The following is an 18083-nucleotide window of genomic DNA, read 5'->3' as shown; positions in this document are numbered from 1 at the left end:
ATGAACATAAAAAAAAAAAAATGTTTCCACTGTATTTGTGAAGAAGGTTTCGGGGTACACAAGAAAGTCTAGCAAGTGCCAGGACCGTCTCCTACAGTATATTCAGCTGTGGTATTGGGGCAACAGCAGTGCAGAGCTTGCTCAGGAATGGCAGCAGACAGGTGTGAGGAGAAGACTTTGAGGACGGCCTGGTGTGAAGAAGGGCAGAAAAGAAGCCACTTCTCTCCAGGAAAAACATCAGGACAGACTGATATTCTGCAAATGGTACAGAGATTGGACTGATGAGGACTGGGGTAAGGTCATTTTCTCTGATGAATCCCCTTCCCGATTGTTTGGGGCATCCGGAAAAAACCTTGTCCGGAGAAGAAAAGGTGAGCGCTACCATCAGTCCTGTGTCATGCCAACAGTAAAGCTTCCTGAGACCATTTAAGAACACAACCATGAATAAAGAATGGTACAAAAACATCCTCCGAGAGCAACTTCTCCCAACCATCCAAGAATAGTTTGGTGAGGAGCCTTTTCCAGCATGATGGAGCTCCTTCCATAAGTCAAAAGTGATAACTAAGTGGCTTGAGGAACAAAATATTGAAACTTTAGGTGCACAACTAATAGTTGTCCGGTGGACAGATTCTCCCACCTGAGCTGTGGATCTCTGCAGCTCCTCCAGAGTTCCCATGGGCCTCTTGGCTGCGTCTCTGATCAATGCTCTCCTTGCCCGGCCGGTCAGTTTAGGTGGACGGCCATGTCTTGGTAGGTTTGCAGTTGTACCATACCTCTTTCCATTTTCGGATGATGGATTGAACAGAGCTCCGTGAGATGTTCAAAGCTTGAGAAATATTTTTATATTCTAACTGCTTTAAACTTTTCCACAACTTTATCCCTGACCTGACTGGTGTGTTCCTTGGCCTTCGTGATGCTGTTTGTTCACTAATGTTCTCTAACAAACCTCTGAGGGCTTCACAGAACAGCTGTGTTTATACTGAGATTAAATTGCACACAGGTGGACTCTATTTACTAATTAGGTGATTTCTGAAGGCAATTGGTTCCACTAGATGTTAGTTAGGGGGTATCAGAGCAAATGTACACCACACACTTTTCACATATTTATTTGTAAAAAATGTTGAAAACCATTTATCATTTTCCTTCTACTTCACAATTATGTGCCACTTTGTGTTGGTCTATCACATACAATACATTACTTTTTGGGTGTAACATGACAAAATGTGGAGTATTTCAAGGAACTGTATGCAAATATCAAAATGCCTTGATGTGTGGGTGTCAGTCTGGAGGAGTGGACATTCCTGGGCAGGCTGTATTTATATTATAACACTAGAACTAAACCACAAAAAGAGAGCCTCAGGAATATAGTACCAATCAAAAAAGGGGACAATCAAAAAATTACAAAAGTTTTTTGCAAAATTTAATAAAAATAAGCCAATGCAAAAAAGCAGACACCTCACACCAAACACAACAGTGTCTTTTTAGATGGTGTTTGGTGGAGGTGTCTGCTTTTTTTGCATTGGCTTATTTTTATTAAATTTTGCAATAAACTTTTGTCATTATTATATTTTTTGATTGTCCCCTTTTTGTCATTATTATATTTTTTGAATGTCCCCTTTTTTTATTGTTTTTTTTATCCCCGAGGCTCTTTTTTTGTTGTGCTTTGAACTTTAATTCCTTCTCTTTTTATAGTTTAGTTCTATTGTTATATGTTGATGTTTCATCACTGAGCCCCACTTATTATTTTATAGTGAGGGGATGAGTACCTATGGTATCAATTTATATCTCTATAATAATTGATTGCCAGTTATTATTGTATTTCCAATTAGCCTGCCCTAGGCAACGCCCACGTGTGCTTCTAAACCATCTTAATTGAATAGAAATCCAATTAATAAAAAGGAGTGGGCCTAGGTTTGCCACCTGTCTAGGATTCACCCGGACAGTACGGTTTTTGAATCATGTGTTCGGGTTTCAAGCAGACTGAAACCCGGACACATTATTCAGACTGGGCTGGGGCTCCCCAAGTAAGCAAGATAGTCACACACAAATCTGTTGCTGTCCGGGAACTGCGGGAGGCTTTCTGGGCGCAGGTTTGGCATTACTGGGGGGGCAGGGCGATGTCAGCAAGAGCCACACGCACAGAATTTGGCCACACCCACTGTCCGCTGCGGCATGCTATGCACACCACATTACTACCCTCCTTGGGTGCACCAGACCACTAAAGTGTCCAGGCTCTGCTTGAAGAAAAAGGTGGCAACCCTAAGGCCGCATTCGCGCGTATTCACACGTATTTGCGCGTTTGCATACAGCGTTGTCCGACGTTGTTTTTTTATTTTAGCCAATAGGAAAAATGCTCATCTCTTTCATCATTTGTTGCTATGTTTGTAGATTTTTTTTATCTTCTTCCTGGGTGAATGTTCTATTTCACAGAACAGATTAAAGCGACAAAACGCCCGTAGAAACGCTCGTTGTCTCGCTAGATGCTTGAATCGAGCGTTTCCATTAGTTTCTATGGGAATACAAACGTTCAAAAACGCCCAAATCATCCCGATTCGCGCGACAAAAAAGGGTCCAGAACTTGTTTCGGCTTCAGGCGTTTTGGAGTGTAGATGTGAACCATCTCCATAGAGAATAATGTATTTTTTCCCCTCTAGCGGTTTATAGCTTCAGGCTACAAAACGCTCAGGTGTGAATTCAGCCTAAGTGGGCCAGGGACAGTCAGGATGGGTCGGAAAAAGCTAGATGATGCTGGATGTGCAAGAAAAAGGAGGTGGGTAACTTCTAATGCACATTGTGAGAAGCTCAGAGTGTGCAGCGTAAGCAATCTCAGTCCAGGAAAAGAGGCATTACTGTGCAAGACTGAAAGGAAAGCCGGGTTTCAATTTGCAGCAGAGGGAAATCAGATCACAGGTCTGATGGCACAGTGCGGCGGGGCTGTGTTAGGCTGCATTCACACTATACAATAGAGTGGAGTTCTACGCACCCTAACACGCAGACACGGTGAAAGAAAATGAAAAAATATGAAAAATACCAATCTGTGCAGACGTGAAAGAGAGCACATAAACGCTCAATATAAAGAGTAAAATAAAGTAGATATAAATATCCAAACTTCAAAGTAAAATAGATGACGATCTAATAAAGGTCACCAAAATGGGTCAATACCCGTGATAAATGTCCAAAGTGAAATGAAAAATATGTGAATAATGATAATCAAGTGCTAATGTTCATATAAGCTGCCAGAGAAATGTCACTCATGTGTTCTCAAAGCAATCCAATAAAAGTGTTGCCAGACGGGTGTAGTAATCCCTCCCCGGGCTCCCGGGACTCTTACCTCCGCGTAGATAATAAAATGCCTCCACTGTAGGTGTCACTCTCGGTCCTCTGTATACAGGCTCCACCAATCCTACTTAGATAACCATGGCCAAGTCCTCAGTATCTCCGGATAATGGGTATGTCCAGGAGGAAAGCAGGGGAAACATAAAGACAAAGGAGGGGACTCCAATCGTGAAGTAGTAAGCACCCAAAATATTTAATAAAGGAAAAAGCTGCGCTTACATGTGATATGACAGATAACAGCAAAGAAAATTTAAAACGAGCGGCGTTTCAAGCGCCTGTATACGTCACTCCAGGTGTACGTCCTCCTGTCCAATCCCTACGCGTTACGACACGTGTCACGTGTCTTCATCTGGGGAAGATGAAGACACGTGACACGTGTCGTAACGCGTAGGGATTGGACAGGAGGACGTACACCTGGAGTGACGTATACAGGCGCTTGAAACGCCGCTCGTTTTAAATTTTCTTTGCTGTTATCTGTCATATCACATGTAAGCGCAGCTTTTTCCTTTATTAAATATTTTGGGTGCTTACTACTTCACGATTGGAGTCCCCTCCTTTGTCTTTATGTTTCCCCTGCTTTCCTCCTGGACATACCCATTATCCGGAGATACTGAGGACTTGGCCATGGTTATCTAAGTAGGATTGGTGGAGCCTGTATACAGAGGACCGAGAGTGACACCTACAGTGGAGGCATTTTATTATCTACGCGGAGGTAAGAGTCCCGGGAGCCCGGGGAGGGATTACTACACCCGTCTGGCAACACTTTTATTGGATTGCTTTGAGAACACATGAGTGACATTTCTCTGGCAGCTTATATGAACATTAGCACTTGATTATCATTATTCACATATTTTTCATTTCACTTTGGACATTTATCACGGGTATTGACCCATTTTGGTGACCTTTATTAGATCGTCATCTATTTTACTTTGAAGTTTGGATATTTATATCTACTTTATTTTACTCTTTATATTGAGCGTTTATGTGCTCTCTTTCACGTCTGCACAGATTGGTATTTTTCATATTTTTTCATTTTCTTTCACCGTGTCTGCGTGTTAGGGTGCGCAGAACTCCACTCTATTGTATTTATTTATTTTGTGTACTGTAAACACTTTAGTTTTGCAGAACCTATTGTTACACAATTCTGTTTAGGGTTTTTACATTGAAGATCTATATTAGCGCAAAAGCACTGTCACTGCATTCACACTATAGCGTACTGAATCGCGGCGTTTTGTCCCGCGAATTGCGGCGGCAAATAGCGGCGTTTTGTACCGCGATTCGCGGCGACAAAACGCCGCGATTGTGAATGCAGCCTGTGACCCCCTCTATGGAGATGGTTCACATCTCCTAGCCGAAAGCCGAAAGACGCCTGAAAAAAAGGACCAGGACCTTTTTTCAGGCGGCAGGCGTCCGGCGTTCGGCGTGGAGATGTGAACCATCTCCATAGAGGGCAATGCTAAAGCATCCCTCTGGCGTGTCGGGGCGGCAGCGGCGTTCACACTACAGGCGTATATACGCCTAGGTGTGAACGGGGCCTAAGTCTCAGGCCGGATAGACAAAAATACAAATCCTTAAGCAGGTAAGAAGACCGCTCCCAGATGTGTATTCAGCCCGGAGTTCAGCTTTAAATGTACCAATATAGTAACGCCGTATTTATTTTTTTATTTTTTTCCAAATTCTGTTAAGTCAACTTAAGTGCAGATCTATTGACGATAGTCAAGAACATGCCATGCCTTGTCCTCGTCACATCTCAGCGGCAGACACTCAGAGAAAAATAACTTTATTACAAAAGGCGACATGTACGGGGCATTATCCAGGATTCCGGTTTATGTGCGAGGCACAATGAGAAGACGGATATATGTACTCTGCAGAGCGCCCTCCGATGAGTGATGGGACAATGACTCAGCCTCCCCGATTATTATGGAATAAAAATCTATTTCATGCAGAACCTTCCCAACAAAAGTCTTTAGTCACCGACACCTGCAGCTCCGTACATACAAGTGTCAGTGCTGCAGGGGAGCGGATAATGGATGATGGAGGAAGGTGCCCGACCCACACAAAACAACCTCGCCGGCCTCAGATTAACGCACACCTTTCCCACATTCAAAAGCAACCCATTCGGGAAAACTGGTAAAGAGACTCTGTCACCAACTTGCAGTTAAAAGTAAAATGACAATCAAATATTTTAACCCCTTTGGCGCCACCTCCCGCCGGCCCTTTAAGGGGGATTGGAATGCCAGGGGGCGGGGCTAGTGACCATGTGACTGTCGTGATTGGTTGTTGTAACGGAACGTCCCACACTCTGCTTGAGTGCTTCCGTCATATACCGCTTCCTATCAGTCTGGATATAGATATCAGATATTCCAGCTGCCCTCAACACACAACGAGACGAGACTTGTTTGTGTGCTAAACATGGAGGGCCAGATTCATGTAGGAGAGCGGATCTTTATATTGGCGTAATGTATGTCATTTACGTTACGACGCGGCAAGTTTTTCAGGCAAGTGCTATATTCACAAAGCACTTGCCTGTAAAGTTGAGGCGGCGTAGGGTAAATCACCCGGCGGAATTCAAATTCGGCGGGTAGGGGGCGTGTATCAGTTAAATCAAGCGCGTCCCCGCGCCGAACCAACTGCGCCGGCCGCGACTGAATCCCAGTGCGCATGCTCCAAATCACGTCGCTAATTGTCAATGAAAGCGACGTGAGCGTAAGTTACGCCCAGCTCAATTGTGAATCGACTTACGCAAACAACGTAAATTACGTCTGTCCCGACGTCCATACTTAACATTGGATGCGCCTTACTATAGCAGGGGTAACGTTACGCCAGGTGTAAGTCTTACGCAAATGACGTAAACAGATACGCCGGCCTGGCGTACGTTCGTGAATTGGCGTATTTGCTCATTTGCATATTTAACAACGGGAACGCCACCTAGCAGCCAGCGTAAATATGCATCTAAGATACGACGGTGTAAGTGCCTTACGCCGGTCGTATCTTAGCAACATTTAAGCGTATCTCATTATGAGCATACGCTTAAATTTGCGCAAGCTCAGATTAGGACTTACGACGGTGTATCTACTGATACGCCCGTAGTAAGTCTTTCTGAATCTGGCCCGGAGTCTTTAACCACTTCCCGACCGCCGCATGTATATGTACGTCCACAGAATAGCACGTACAGGCATATGGGCGTACATGTACGTCCTTGCCTTCTAGCGGGTGGGGGGTCTGATCGGGACCCCCCCCCCGCTACATGCGGCGGTCGGGTTCCCTCAGGGAGCGATCCGGGACGACGGCGCGGCTATTTGTTTATAGCCGCTCCGTCGCGATCGCTCCCCGGAGCTGAAGAACGGGGAGAGCCGTATGTAAACACGGCTTCCCCGTGCTTCACTGTGGCGGCGTATCGATCGAGTGATCCCTTATATAAGGGAGACTCGATCGATGACGTCAGTCCTACAGCCACACCCCCCTACAGTTGTAAACACACACTAGGTGAACCCTAACTCCTACAGCGCCCCCTGTGGTTAACTCCCAAACTGCAACTGTCATTTTCACAATAAACAATGCAATTTAAATGCATTTTTTGCTGTGAAAATGACAATTGTCCCAAAAATGTGTCAAAATTGTCCGAAGTGTCCGCCATAATGTCGCAGTCACGAAAAAAATCGCTGATCGCCGCCATTAGTAGTAAAAAAAAAAAAATGATAAAAATGCCATAAAACTATCCCCTATTTTGTAAACGCTATAAATTTTGCGCAAACCAATCGATAAACGCTTATTGCGATTTTTTTTACTAAAAATAGGTCGAAAAATACGTATCGGCCTAAACTGAGGGAAAAAAATTTTTTAGATATGTTTTTGGCCGATATTTATTATAACAAAAAGTAAAAAATATTGCATTTTTTTCAAAATTGTCGCTCTATTTTTGTTTATAGCGCAAAAACTAAAAACCGCAGAGGTGATCAACCACCACTAAAAGAAAGCTCTATGTGTGGGGAAAAAAAGGACGCCAATTTTGTTTGGGAGCCACGTCGCACGACCGCACAATTGTCTGTTAAAGCGACGCAGTGCCGAATCGCAAAACCTGGCCTGGGCATTTAGCTGCATTTTGGTCCAGGTCTTAAGTGGTAAAAGAGGAGGTAACCAGAACATAAATTAACATGAGCTAATTAACTAATCATTTACCCAGACGAGGTGACTCCGAGATATGACCTTTCAGAGTAGACGTCCCGTCGCTGCTCACCTGCTATACAATACACTTTATCATAAGTGTAAACACAGGACATCTTCACACAATAGCCGGGTCAATTAGCACAGAGAACAGACAGATGGCTGGAGGTGACGGCATTAGCATCTAACAGTATGAACGAGTCACTCTTACAATTAACCCGTTGAGTTCAGAATCAACAACCAGTAAATAGTTCTTTACAGATATCCTGGAATATATTGTGGATAATAATTACATAATAATCCATCTCAGGTAGTCCAAGATATAATTTCTCAGTCATCCTATGCCCCTAGTGGACATAGGATGATTTTAGACATAAGAGGGTCAGAGTCTGTCACAGTTGTCATATGATCGGAAAACTCCCGATCACAAGTAGCGACTGGTAGCTTTCCGTGAGCCGCCGGTCACAGTGCCAGGAGCGTGATCTCAGCACAGCACTTGGGCGCTATTGCACGCAAATTTGCATGCGCTCGGCGCCAAGGAAGAATTCCTGGCATGGAAATCTTTACATAGATACTAGACATGTGCAATACATAAAAATGTGTTTTGTATTGATTCGTTAATCTAGTTATTTTGTTTAGTTAAATTCGGTTGATTCATTCAATTTGTTGTCGGAATTTTCGAATTTACCATTTTTTTGGATTCGAAACGAACAAATAAATACATTTTCAAATTGGTCGAAACAAAAATGTTATATTGTTTTCTATTCGAATGCAGCAAAATGAACAAACAAAATAAAAATCTTCATCAAATGATTACAATGACTTTTTAACCACTTGGCGCCCGCACTATAACCAAATAAAGGGGACAGAGCGGACACAAATTGCAGAGAGACCGTCAATAGACGTCCTCCCCTTCACGCGCTCCTCGCGCTCCCCTGCAGGGCGCGCGCTGTGATCACCGAGTCACTGATACAGAACCATGTAAGGGGCCGGTCCCGGCCCCTTACCACGTGATCAGCTGTCAGCCAATGACAGCTGATCACGTGATGTAAACAAAGACTCTGTAATCTTTTTTTCTCCTCACGCTGACAGTGCAAGGAGAAAAAAAAAAACGATCACCGGCTTGTGTGTAAGGGACATCGGTCCCGAAGAGGAAGAGGCAATTCTGCCTCATCTGTGCAATACGTACCCCCTGCCAGTGGCACTGCTACCAGTCAGTGCCCACAATGCCCACCTATCAATGCCCACGAGTGCCACTTATCAATGTCCACAAGTGCCACCTATCAATGCCCACCAGTGGTGCCAATGAGTGCCTCATCAGTGCCACCTAGCAATGCTGCCTATCAGTGTAACCTATCAGTGCCGATCAGTGCCCATTATTGCCACCCATGAGTGCCCATCACTGCCACCCATCAGTGCCCATCACTGCCACCCATCAGTGCCCCCTATCAATGCCACCTATTAGTGCCACTTCTCAGTGCCCACCAGTGCCACCTATCAATGCCCATCAGTGCCGCCTTATCAGTGCCCATCAATGCAGCCCATCGGTGCCCATCAGTGCAGCCTCATCAGCGTACATCAATGAAGGAGAAAAATTACCCTTTTGCTAAATTTTATAACAAAATATAAAAATTATATAATTTTTTTTTTTTTTTTTTATCTGTCTTTTAATTTTTTTTAACAAAAAATAAAAACCGCAGAGGTGATCAAATACCACCAAAAGAAAACTCTATTTGTGGGGGAAAAACTTCTTAAAATTTCATTTGGGTACAGTGTAGCATGACCGCGCAATTGTCATTCAAAGTGCATCAGCGCTGAAAGCTGAAAATTGGTCTGGGCAGGAGGGGGGGTTTAAGAGCCCGGTAAGCAGATGGTTAAATCACTTTTGTTATGTGTATTTATTCATATATATTATGGTTTTTTTTTTGTTTCTCATTTGAACAGAAAAATCGCACAAAAACAACCATTGCCGTGGGAATAGAAAACGCACCAAAAACGCTCAAATCTGCCCTACAAAAAAGCTCCAGAACTTTTCTGAGCTTCGAGCGTTTGGCTTCAGGCGACTTGGAACTGTGAACCGTCTCCATAGAGAATAATTGATTTTGTGAATTGGGGGGGGGGGGGGGTATAAAAGCTGGTTTTGTCATAATCTTTTAATGGGCAATTTATTTTTATCTGTTTGAGTTCTGCTTTCGCTGTCATAGTTGCTGGTGTAACTTTGGCCTACAAGTCTCCCTAGAAGAATAAAAAGGGAATAGGAGTTCAAAGCTGAAGGTCGATTGGCCTCCAGGGACAAATAAGGAGCAAGGAAGCCCCCAATTAGCATATCTGAAATGAAATCAGTTGGTCAGACACCGCCGCTTTTCCGGATCTGTAACCTATGGAATGTCGTCTGCATCCGATCAGACAAAGCAAATTGTCTCCTGGCTTCATTATGGAGGGTAGACAGGGAGAGTAGAGGATGAAAAAGGCTACATGGAAGGGACTGGGGGGGGAGAATTCCTTCCAAAAAACAAAACAATCGTCCATTCATGGTAGGTACAGAACCGATGGAGCTAAGGATGAATTAGACCGTGAGCACACGCTTCAAAGGACAAAGGTCTGAAACCCGAACTCTGACAGTACAATGGTTATTCCTTCCATCCCAAGGGTGGAAATGCCACCAAGATCAGATCTACTGCAGCTTTTCTACCAATGACACAGGGGGGGAGGGGGGGTTATGTACTAAAGGCAACTCCACTTTGCACTGAAAGTACACTGGGAAGTGCAGTCGCTGTAGATCTGAGGGGGACATGCAAGGAAAACAAAAAACAGCATTTTAGCTTGCACATGATTGGATGATAAAATCAGCAGAGCCTCCCCCTTATTTCAGATCTACCCCTCAGAATTATAGCGACTGCACTTCCGAGTGCACTTGCAATGCACTTGTAGTGCAAAGTGGATTTGCCTTTCGTAAAGAACCCCCAGGATGTCTTAAAGTGGAGTTCCACCCATTTTTTTATGTTTGTCTGTGCTGCATGCTCTAATCTCATAGTGTTCAGAATGGACAATTTTTATTTAATTTGTTGCTTGTAAATACCTTTATTTTGTAGTCCTTCATTACTTCCTCCTCCTTATTTGCCTAGGCTATTTGCAAGGGTTTCTGGGATAGGCATCATGTTTCCCAGTAGTCCTTGCAAACCTGACTGAAACCTATTACATTGCTTGTGCACTGAGCATGTGCGAGATATGCAAAGCTGAAATCCAGGAAGTCATACAGTCTGGCTTCATGATGCCCACACTTAAGATGGCCACGGTCTATTTCTAGATTATAAACTATCTAAATGCTGTAACAACCTAACAAAACGGACCTTAGTTTACAGACTAACTTTACTAGAATACATTAAGCTTGTGTATTACAGGGGTATTTATATTTAAAAAGTGAAATTGTGGGTGGAACTCCCCTTTAAAGAGGCAAAATCAAAAATGACACAAACTATATTACCAAAAGTATTGGGGCACCTGTCTTTACACGCACATGAACTTTACCTTAAAGTGCCAGTACATGTGAAACCCTTCAGGTAGAACACCAGTCTTATAGCTGGATTCAGAGACGACGCCGCAACTTTAAGGCGGCGTTGCGTATCGTATTTACGCTACGCCGCCTTAAGTCAGAGAGGCAAGTGCTGTATTCACAAAGTACTTGCCTCCTAACATACGGCGGTGTATCGTAAATGGGGCCTGGCGTAAGCGCGCCTAATTCAAATTAGGATGAGGGGGCGTGTTTTATGCTAATGGGGGTTGACCTGACGTGATTGACGTTTTTTACGAACGGCGCATGCGCCGTCCGTGTACATATCCCAGTGTGCATTGCGCCAAAGTGCGCCACAAGGACGTATTGGTTTCGACGTGAACGTAAATTACGTCCAGCCCTATTCACGGACGACTTACGCAAACAACGTAAAATTTTCAAATTTCGACACGGGAACGATGGCCATACTTAACATTGACTAGTCCAGATATTTGATGGAATAACTTTACGCCTGAAAACGCCTTACGTAAACGGCGTATCTTTACTGCGACGGGCGCACAGCCTAAATATTGCACCCTAAGATACGACGGCGCAGGCTGTCGTATCTTAGATAGGTTTAAGTGTATCTCTGTTTGAGAATACACTTAAACTTAGGACGGCGCAGATTCCGAGTTAGGTCAGCGTATCTACTGATACGCCGGCCTAACTCTCTCTGAATCTAGCTATTAGTCTGTAGGGTTCAATATTGAGTTGGCCCACCATTTGCAGCTATAACAGCTTCACCTCTTCTGGGAAGGCCGTCCACAAGGTTTAGGAGTGTGTCTATGGGAATGTTTGACCATTCTTCCAGAAGAGCATTTGTGAGGACGAGAAGGCCTGGCTCGCAGTCTCCGCTGTAATCCATCACAAAGGTGTTCTATCGGATTGAGGTCAGGACTCTGTCCAGGCCAGTTAAGTTCATCCACCCCCAACTCGCTCATCCATGTCTTTATGGACCTTGCTTTGTGCACTGGTCCAAATCATTTGTCCATCAGTGCCACCTATCAGTGCCCACCCGTGCCACCTGCTAGTGCCCATCAGTGCTACCTATCAGTGCCCAGTGCCACCTATCAGTGCAGCCTCATCAGTGCCTCTTCATCAGTGCAGCCTATCAGTGCCCATCAATGCCATCTCATCAGTGCCGTCTCATTAGTGCAAATCAGTGAAGGTGAAAATTTACGTGTTATCAAAATGTTCGGTCTTTTTTCATTTTTTTAGCAAAAAAAAAAAAAAAACAGAGGTGATTAAATACCACCAGTGCCACCTGCTAGTGCCCATCAGTGCCGATTGCCAGTGCCACCTATCAGTGCCACCTACCAGTGCCATCTCATCAGGGCCTCTTCATCAGTGCCCCCCAGTGCAGCCTATCAGTGCTCATCAATGCCGCCTCATCAGTGCACATCAGTGAAGGAGAAAATGTACCGGTTTTCAAAATGTGTGGTCTTTATTCATTTATTTAGCAAAAATAAAAACCCAGGGGTAATTAAATACCATCAAAAGAAAATAGGATTTTTTGTATTTACCGTAAAATACTTTTCTCCGTCGTCCATGGACGGACACAGCTCCTTAAAGTGGTTGTAAACCCACTTGTTGTACTTTTACCTACAGGTAAGCCTATAACAAGGCTTACCTGTAGGTAAGGAGAATATCTCCTAAACCTGCACGGTTTAGGAGATATTCCCCTCGCAATGCGCCGCTGCGCATGCGCAGGGGGGATCTACGGCGAAAGGACCGGCAGCCACCGGACCTTGCCGAGTTTTAAATCTCCCGCACGCACGCGCGGGAGTGACGTCATCGCCGCTCCAGCCAATCACAGCGCTGGAGCGGCGATACCCGGAAGACACGCCGAGGCAAGATGAAATCTCGCTCGGCGTGGACCAGGTAAGTGCTACACACCTCGTTCCGAGGTAAGTATTTCATAATGAGCTAATATGCGGTGCATATTAGCTCATTATGACTTTTCCCTTACAGGAGGAAAAAAAAATAAAAATAATTTCATGCGGGTTTACAACCGCTTTAAATCTTGACAAATCTTGACATTTGGGTTAAGTTCCTGTTCATAGGAGATCTCCTATGAACAGGAACATAACCCAAATGTCAATATTTAAGGAGCGGTGTCCGTCCATGGACGAAAAGAGAAAGCTCTTTTTGTGTGAACAAAATTTTGTTTGGGTACAGTGTAGCATGGCTGCGCAACTGTCATTCAAAGTGCGACAGCTTTGAATGCTGAAAAATGGCCTGGGCAGAAAGGGGGTAAAAGTGCCAAGTGGGCAAGTGGTTAAATATATATATAAGGTTTGGGGGTTTTTACATGTAAACAAAAAATGTCAGAAAGTCCTGGTCTTCAGGTGGTTAAATAAATCCCCCCCCCCCCCCCCCCCCCGATGTGTCCCCGCGTCTGAGTACCGCCTCATGTTTAGCTTTGACTATCTCAAGATTTGAACTCATTTTCACTTTTCACATTTTTCTGGTGTCACTTTTTGTTTCTCCAGTTTTTGAAGTTTGGAGCCCCGGGGGCTGGTTTTACTCAGAAATCCTAAGATCTGAGGTCTGCGCTGGAAACACATGTCCACTTACCTGAAGGTACGCTTTATAAATGACGTCAAACAGGAAAGCCTGAGGCATCTCGCTGGCTCTGTGTTTAGTGCGATCCAGGGAATGGGCCAGACACCCATCGGAGGAGGAAGCGATGACGGTGGACACTAATGGACGCACCGTGCCGGCCGCCTGCGGGGGGGAAAAACAAAATCAGAGGTTTCACGCTGTCAGCTGGAAAAACAGGACATGGTGAAGCGCTGTGCATGGATAATAGGTGTCCTGTGCTTCTGGATTACATTGGTAACACAGTAAAGCCCCAAAGATAATTATAGAGGAACTCCAGCCAAACATCCCAATAAATACCGTACATGGAAACTGTATAGGATCTGCGATTCTGTTCAGTCGTTCTTGTGATTCTCACACCCAATGCTGCAGTTCACAGGATGAAGATGACACCACTATTCACTACCGCAGCAATGCAACCTCTGGGGGTTCATTTATTAAAACTAGAACATGCAGAAATCCGGTGCAACTGTACACAGTACCCAATCAGCTTCTAATTTCAACTTTTCAGTTCAATTAACCACTTGCTATCCGGGCCAATTCTGGCACTCTGCGCCTACACGTAAAAATATATATTTTTTTTTTGCTAGAAATTTACTTAGAACCCCCAAACATTTCATATGTTTTCTTAGCAGAGACACTAGGGAATAAAATGTCGGTTGTCTAAATTTTTTATGTCACATGGGGCCAGATTCACAAAAGAGATACGACGGCGTATCTCCTGATACGCGGTCGTATCTCTGTCATCCGGCCATCCTAACTATGCGGCTGATTCATAGAATCAGTTACGCATAACTAGCCCTAAGATCCGACAGGTGTAATTGAATTACACTGTCGGATCTTAAGGATGCAATTCTAGGCCGGCCGCTAGGTGGCGAGGCCATTGCGGTCGGTGTAGAATATGCAAATGATTAGTTACTGCGATTCCCGAACGTCCGCGCTGCCCGTCGATCTAACTTTACGTCGTTTCCGTCGAGATACGCCGCGTAAAATTAGGGCTGAGCCCTAGGTGTTCTAAGCCATGTTAAGTATGGCCGTCGTTCCCGCGTCGAAATTTAAAAAACAACGTCGTTTGCGTAAGTCGTCCGTGAATGGCGCTGGACGCCATTTGCGTTAACGTCTAAACAAATGACGTCCGTGCAACGTCATTTAGCGCAATGCACGTCGGGTAATTTTCCCGACGGAGCATGTGAAGTATGTTCGGCGCGGGAACGCGCCTAATTTAAATGGTGCCCGCCCCATTTGAATTAGGCGGGCTTGCGCCGATCGGATTTACGTTACACCGCCGCAAGATTACAGGTAAGAGCTTTGAGAATCAGGCACTTGCGCTGTAAACCTGCGGCGGTGTAACGTAAATGGGATACGTTACGCTGCCGTGGAGCAACGTAAATGTATCAGAATCTGCCCCATGGTATTTACGCAGCAACTTTTCAAATATGTTTTGGGGGGGGGGGGGGGGTGGAACTGTTTTATGAATTAAGAAAAAACAAAACACTAAAGTTCGCCCAATTTTTTTTGTATAATGTGAAAGATGAAGTTACGCTGAGTAAATAGATCCCAACATGTCATGCTTTAAAATTGTGCACACTCGTGGAATGGCGCCAAACTTTGGTACTTAAAAACCTCCATAGGCAACGCTTTAAGAAAAATTTACAGGTTACCTGTTGAGAGTTACAGAGGAGGTCTTGGGACAGAATTATTGCTCTCATTCTAACGTTCGTGGCGCTACCTCACATGTGTGTATTGAACACCGTTTACATATGCGGGCACGGCATATGTATGTGTTCCTCCTGCATGGGAGCTCACGGGGACAGGGGCACTTTAATAAAATTTTTTTGTTTGTTTTATTGTTTTTTCTTTTTTTTTTACACTTTCCCTTTAAATTATTTTTTTTTTCTGATCACTTTTATTCCTAATACACCTTTATCACCTGTCTGACGAAGGGGTCCTGCTTGGCTCAAAAACATTGCCGTACGCGTACCGTGTGACCATGTGAATAAAGCTTTGGACCCTTCTGAGGAATACTTGGTGTGCTCCCAGTCAAATCAGAGTCCCCCCATGACATCACAGTCTCCTTATGCGAGTTCTCCATTTAGATTGTCTGCGGTTCACACTTGCACGCCAATTTATTTATTTTTTATGTTTCTCATGCAACTTGTACTGTTGTGTTATTGCCAGCTGCACCTTTTTTTACCATTTATATTGTTGGTTTTCACCTGCGCATTATCAATTTTTTTATTGTTTACAGATTGGCCCTCAAGATTGAATCGAATTGTCTCGGAATTTTGTGTAAAGGGTTCCGTGACTGGAAAAAAAGGTTGATAAATGCTACCCTGAGAGTGCTGTTGGGTTTGCCACCATCTTGGATGTGATATCCAAATGTGGTACTCAAGTGACACTCTATAGCAGGGATCTCAAACTGGCGGCCCTCCAGCTGTTGCAAAACTACAAGTTCCATCATGCCTTTGTCTGTGGGAGTCATGCTTGTAACTGTCAGCCTTGCAATGCCTCATGGGACTTGTAGTTTCACAACAGCTGATGAGCCGCTAGTTTGAGACCCCTGCACTACGAGGGCAGCCCATCCATTAGGGGTGCCGGGCGATGCCCCCTCTCTCCACACCACCCCCTTATATGAAATAGATAGATTCATGCATAGCATGAATCTATCCATGGCCACCCCCTATTCATGCGTCCATCCCCTTTCAGGGCCCCGGGGGCGCACAAATTACAGCGGCGGGGTTTTTTTCTTTGAAGCACCTGATTTGAAGCAGCCGGAGACTCTAATAGGCTTCAAAATAGGGTGGGCTCAGGTCGCAGAGAATACGAACGGGGCCCACCCAGATGTGTTACAACAGCAAATGATAATTTGCTGTTGAAACACTGATTCTCAATCTGGCCAATCAGAAGCGGGTGTGAGACCAGTTTTACAATCGACCGAACAGAGAAGACTCCCGATTGGCTGCCGAGGAGGGAGGAAACGGAAAACGCTGCCATCGCTGTGGTGACCCATGGAGAGCAGGAGCAGGGGATACTGCCGGTGATGGGGTAAGTGCTACCAACCGACTTGGGGGGGTCATACTGTTTGCCGCCCCCCCAAAAAGAATTTCCACCGGCCGCCCCTGCTGCACTATAGTATTCCCCATTGTTTGCTTCCTCACCCCCCACTAGATACATAGGGCCAGATCCACGTAGCGGATCGTAATTTTAGTCCGGCGTAGCGTATCGTAGTAACGCTACGCCGCCGCAACTTTGAGAGGCAAGTGCTGTATTCACAAAGCACTTGCCTCTAAAGTTACGGCGGCGTATCGTAAATCTGCCGGCGTAAGGGCGCGGAATTCAAATGATAAAGATGTGGGCGTGTTTTATGTCAATTTGACTTGACCCCACGTAATTGACTTTTTTTTTTTTAACGGCGCATGCGCCGTCCGTGGGGGTATCCCAGTGCGCATGCTCCAAATTAACCCGCAGCATGCCAATGCTTTCGACGTGAATGTCATTCTACGCAAAGCCCTATTCGCGAACGTTTTACGCAAACGACGTACACGACAGAAAATTCGACGCTGGCCCGACATCCATACTTAATATTGCGTACGCCTCATAAAGCAGGGGTAACTATACGCCGAAAAAAGCCTTACGGAAACGACGTAAAAAAAATGTGCCGGCCGGACGTACGTTCGTGAATCGCCGTATCTAGCTAATTTGCATACTCGACGTGGAAATTGACGGAAGCGCCACCTAGCGGCCAGCGTAAATATGCACCTTAGATCCGACGGCGTACTAAGACGTACGCCAGTCGGATCTAGCCCAGCTTCAGGAGTATCTTAAAGATACGCTGGAGCAAACTAGAAGTTACGCGGCGTATGAATAGATACGCCAGCGTAAACGCTTTGTGGATCTGGCCCATAGCTTATGCAGGGAGCTAAAAGGAGGAGCTGGACCAGCACAGGCCGTAATTAGAGGCTGTGTTAGGAAATGTAATCTTCCTGGAGAAGTCAATTTTCCTATCACGTTCAGTGGCACATTGCAAGTCAATAAACCATCAATTATGGAAAGGAAAAGACTGCAAGTCAGCATTTAGCATACTTGATTTTTCTTTTTCCTCTTTACCTCCATTTTCTAAGTTGGATAAAAGGTCCCTTTAAAATGACTTCAGGACTTAAATTGGTTCTCAGCCAATACACTATAGCTTCTCTTTTAGAGAAACAATCAATTGGGCAATTAATGTAATTAATTCTAAGCTCCATCTGAACATGGAGAGTATGAAATTACGAACTTCCCAACCAAAATAAGTCTAATTGCACTTTATGGGCCATTAAAGCCTCTGTAACTGTATTCTCCTCTAAGACCTCCTTTTCATCTTGCTGTTGGTTGGAGGAATGTATGTTTGTGTGGAAACGGCTGTGCGGTGTTCAATCATCGAGTGCATTCAAAT

General features: G+C 44.7%; 1 protein-coding gene across 2 annotated transcripts in view; it reads right to left on the bottom strand.

Moving 5' to 3' along the window:
- CRPPA (CDP-L-ribitol pyrophosphorylase A) overlaps window positions 1–18083 on the bottom strand; it is a 313658-nt gene that overhangs the window by 266264 nt on the left and 29311 nt on the right. For both annotated transcript variants that reach the window (XM_040352251.1, XM_040352250.1), the window contains exon 3: window positions 13628–13777. In XM_040352251.1, the coding sequence (XP_040208185.1) occupies window positions 13628–13777 (150 nt within the window). The remainder of the gene's footprint in view (window positions 1–13627; window positions 13778–18083) is intronic.

The sequence above is a fragment of the Rana temporaria genome, chromosome 5 (genome assembly GCF_905171775.1).
Source record: "Rana temporaria chromosome 5, aRanTem1.1, whole genome shotgun sequence".
In the NCBI taxonomy this organism is placed as follows: domain Eukaryota; kingdom Metazoa; phylum Chordata; class Amphibia; order Anura; family Ranidae; genus Rana; species Rana temporaria.
Note: the sequence above shows the minus strand (reverse complement) of the source record. Positions and strands in the feature narration are given on the sequence as shown.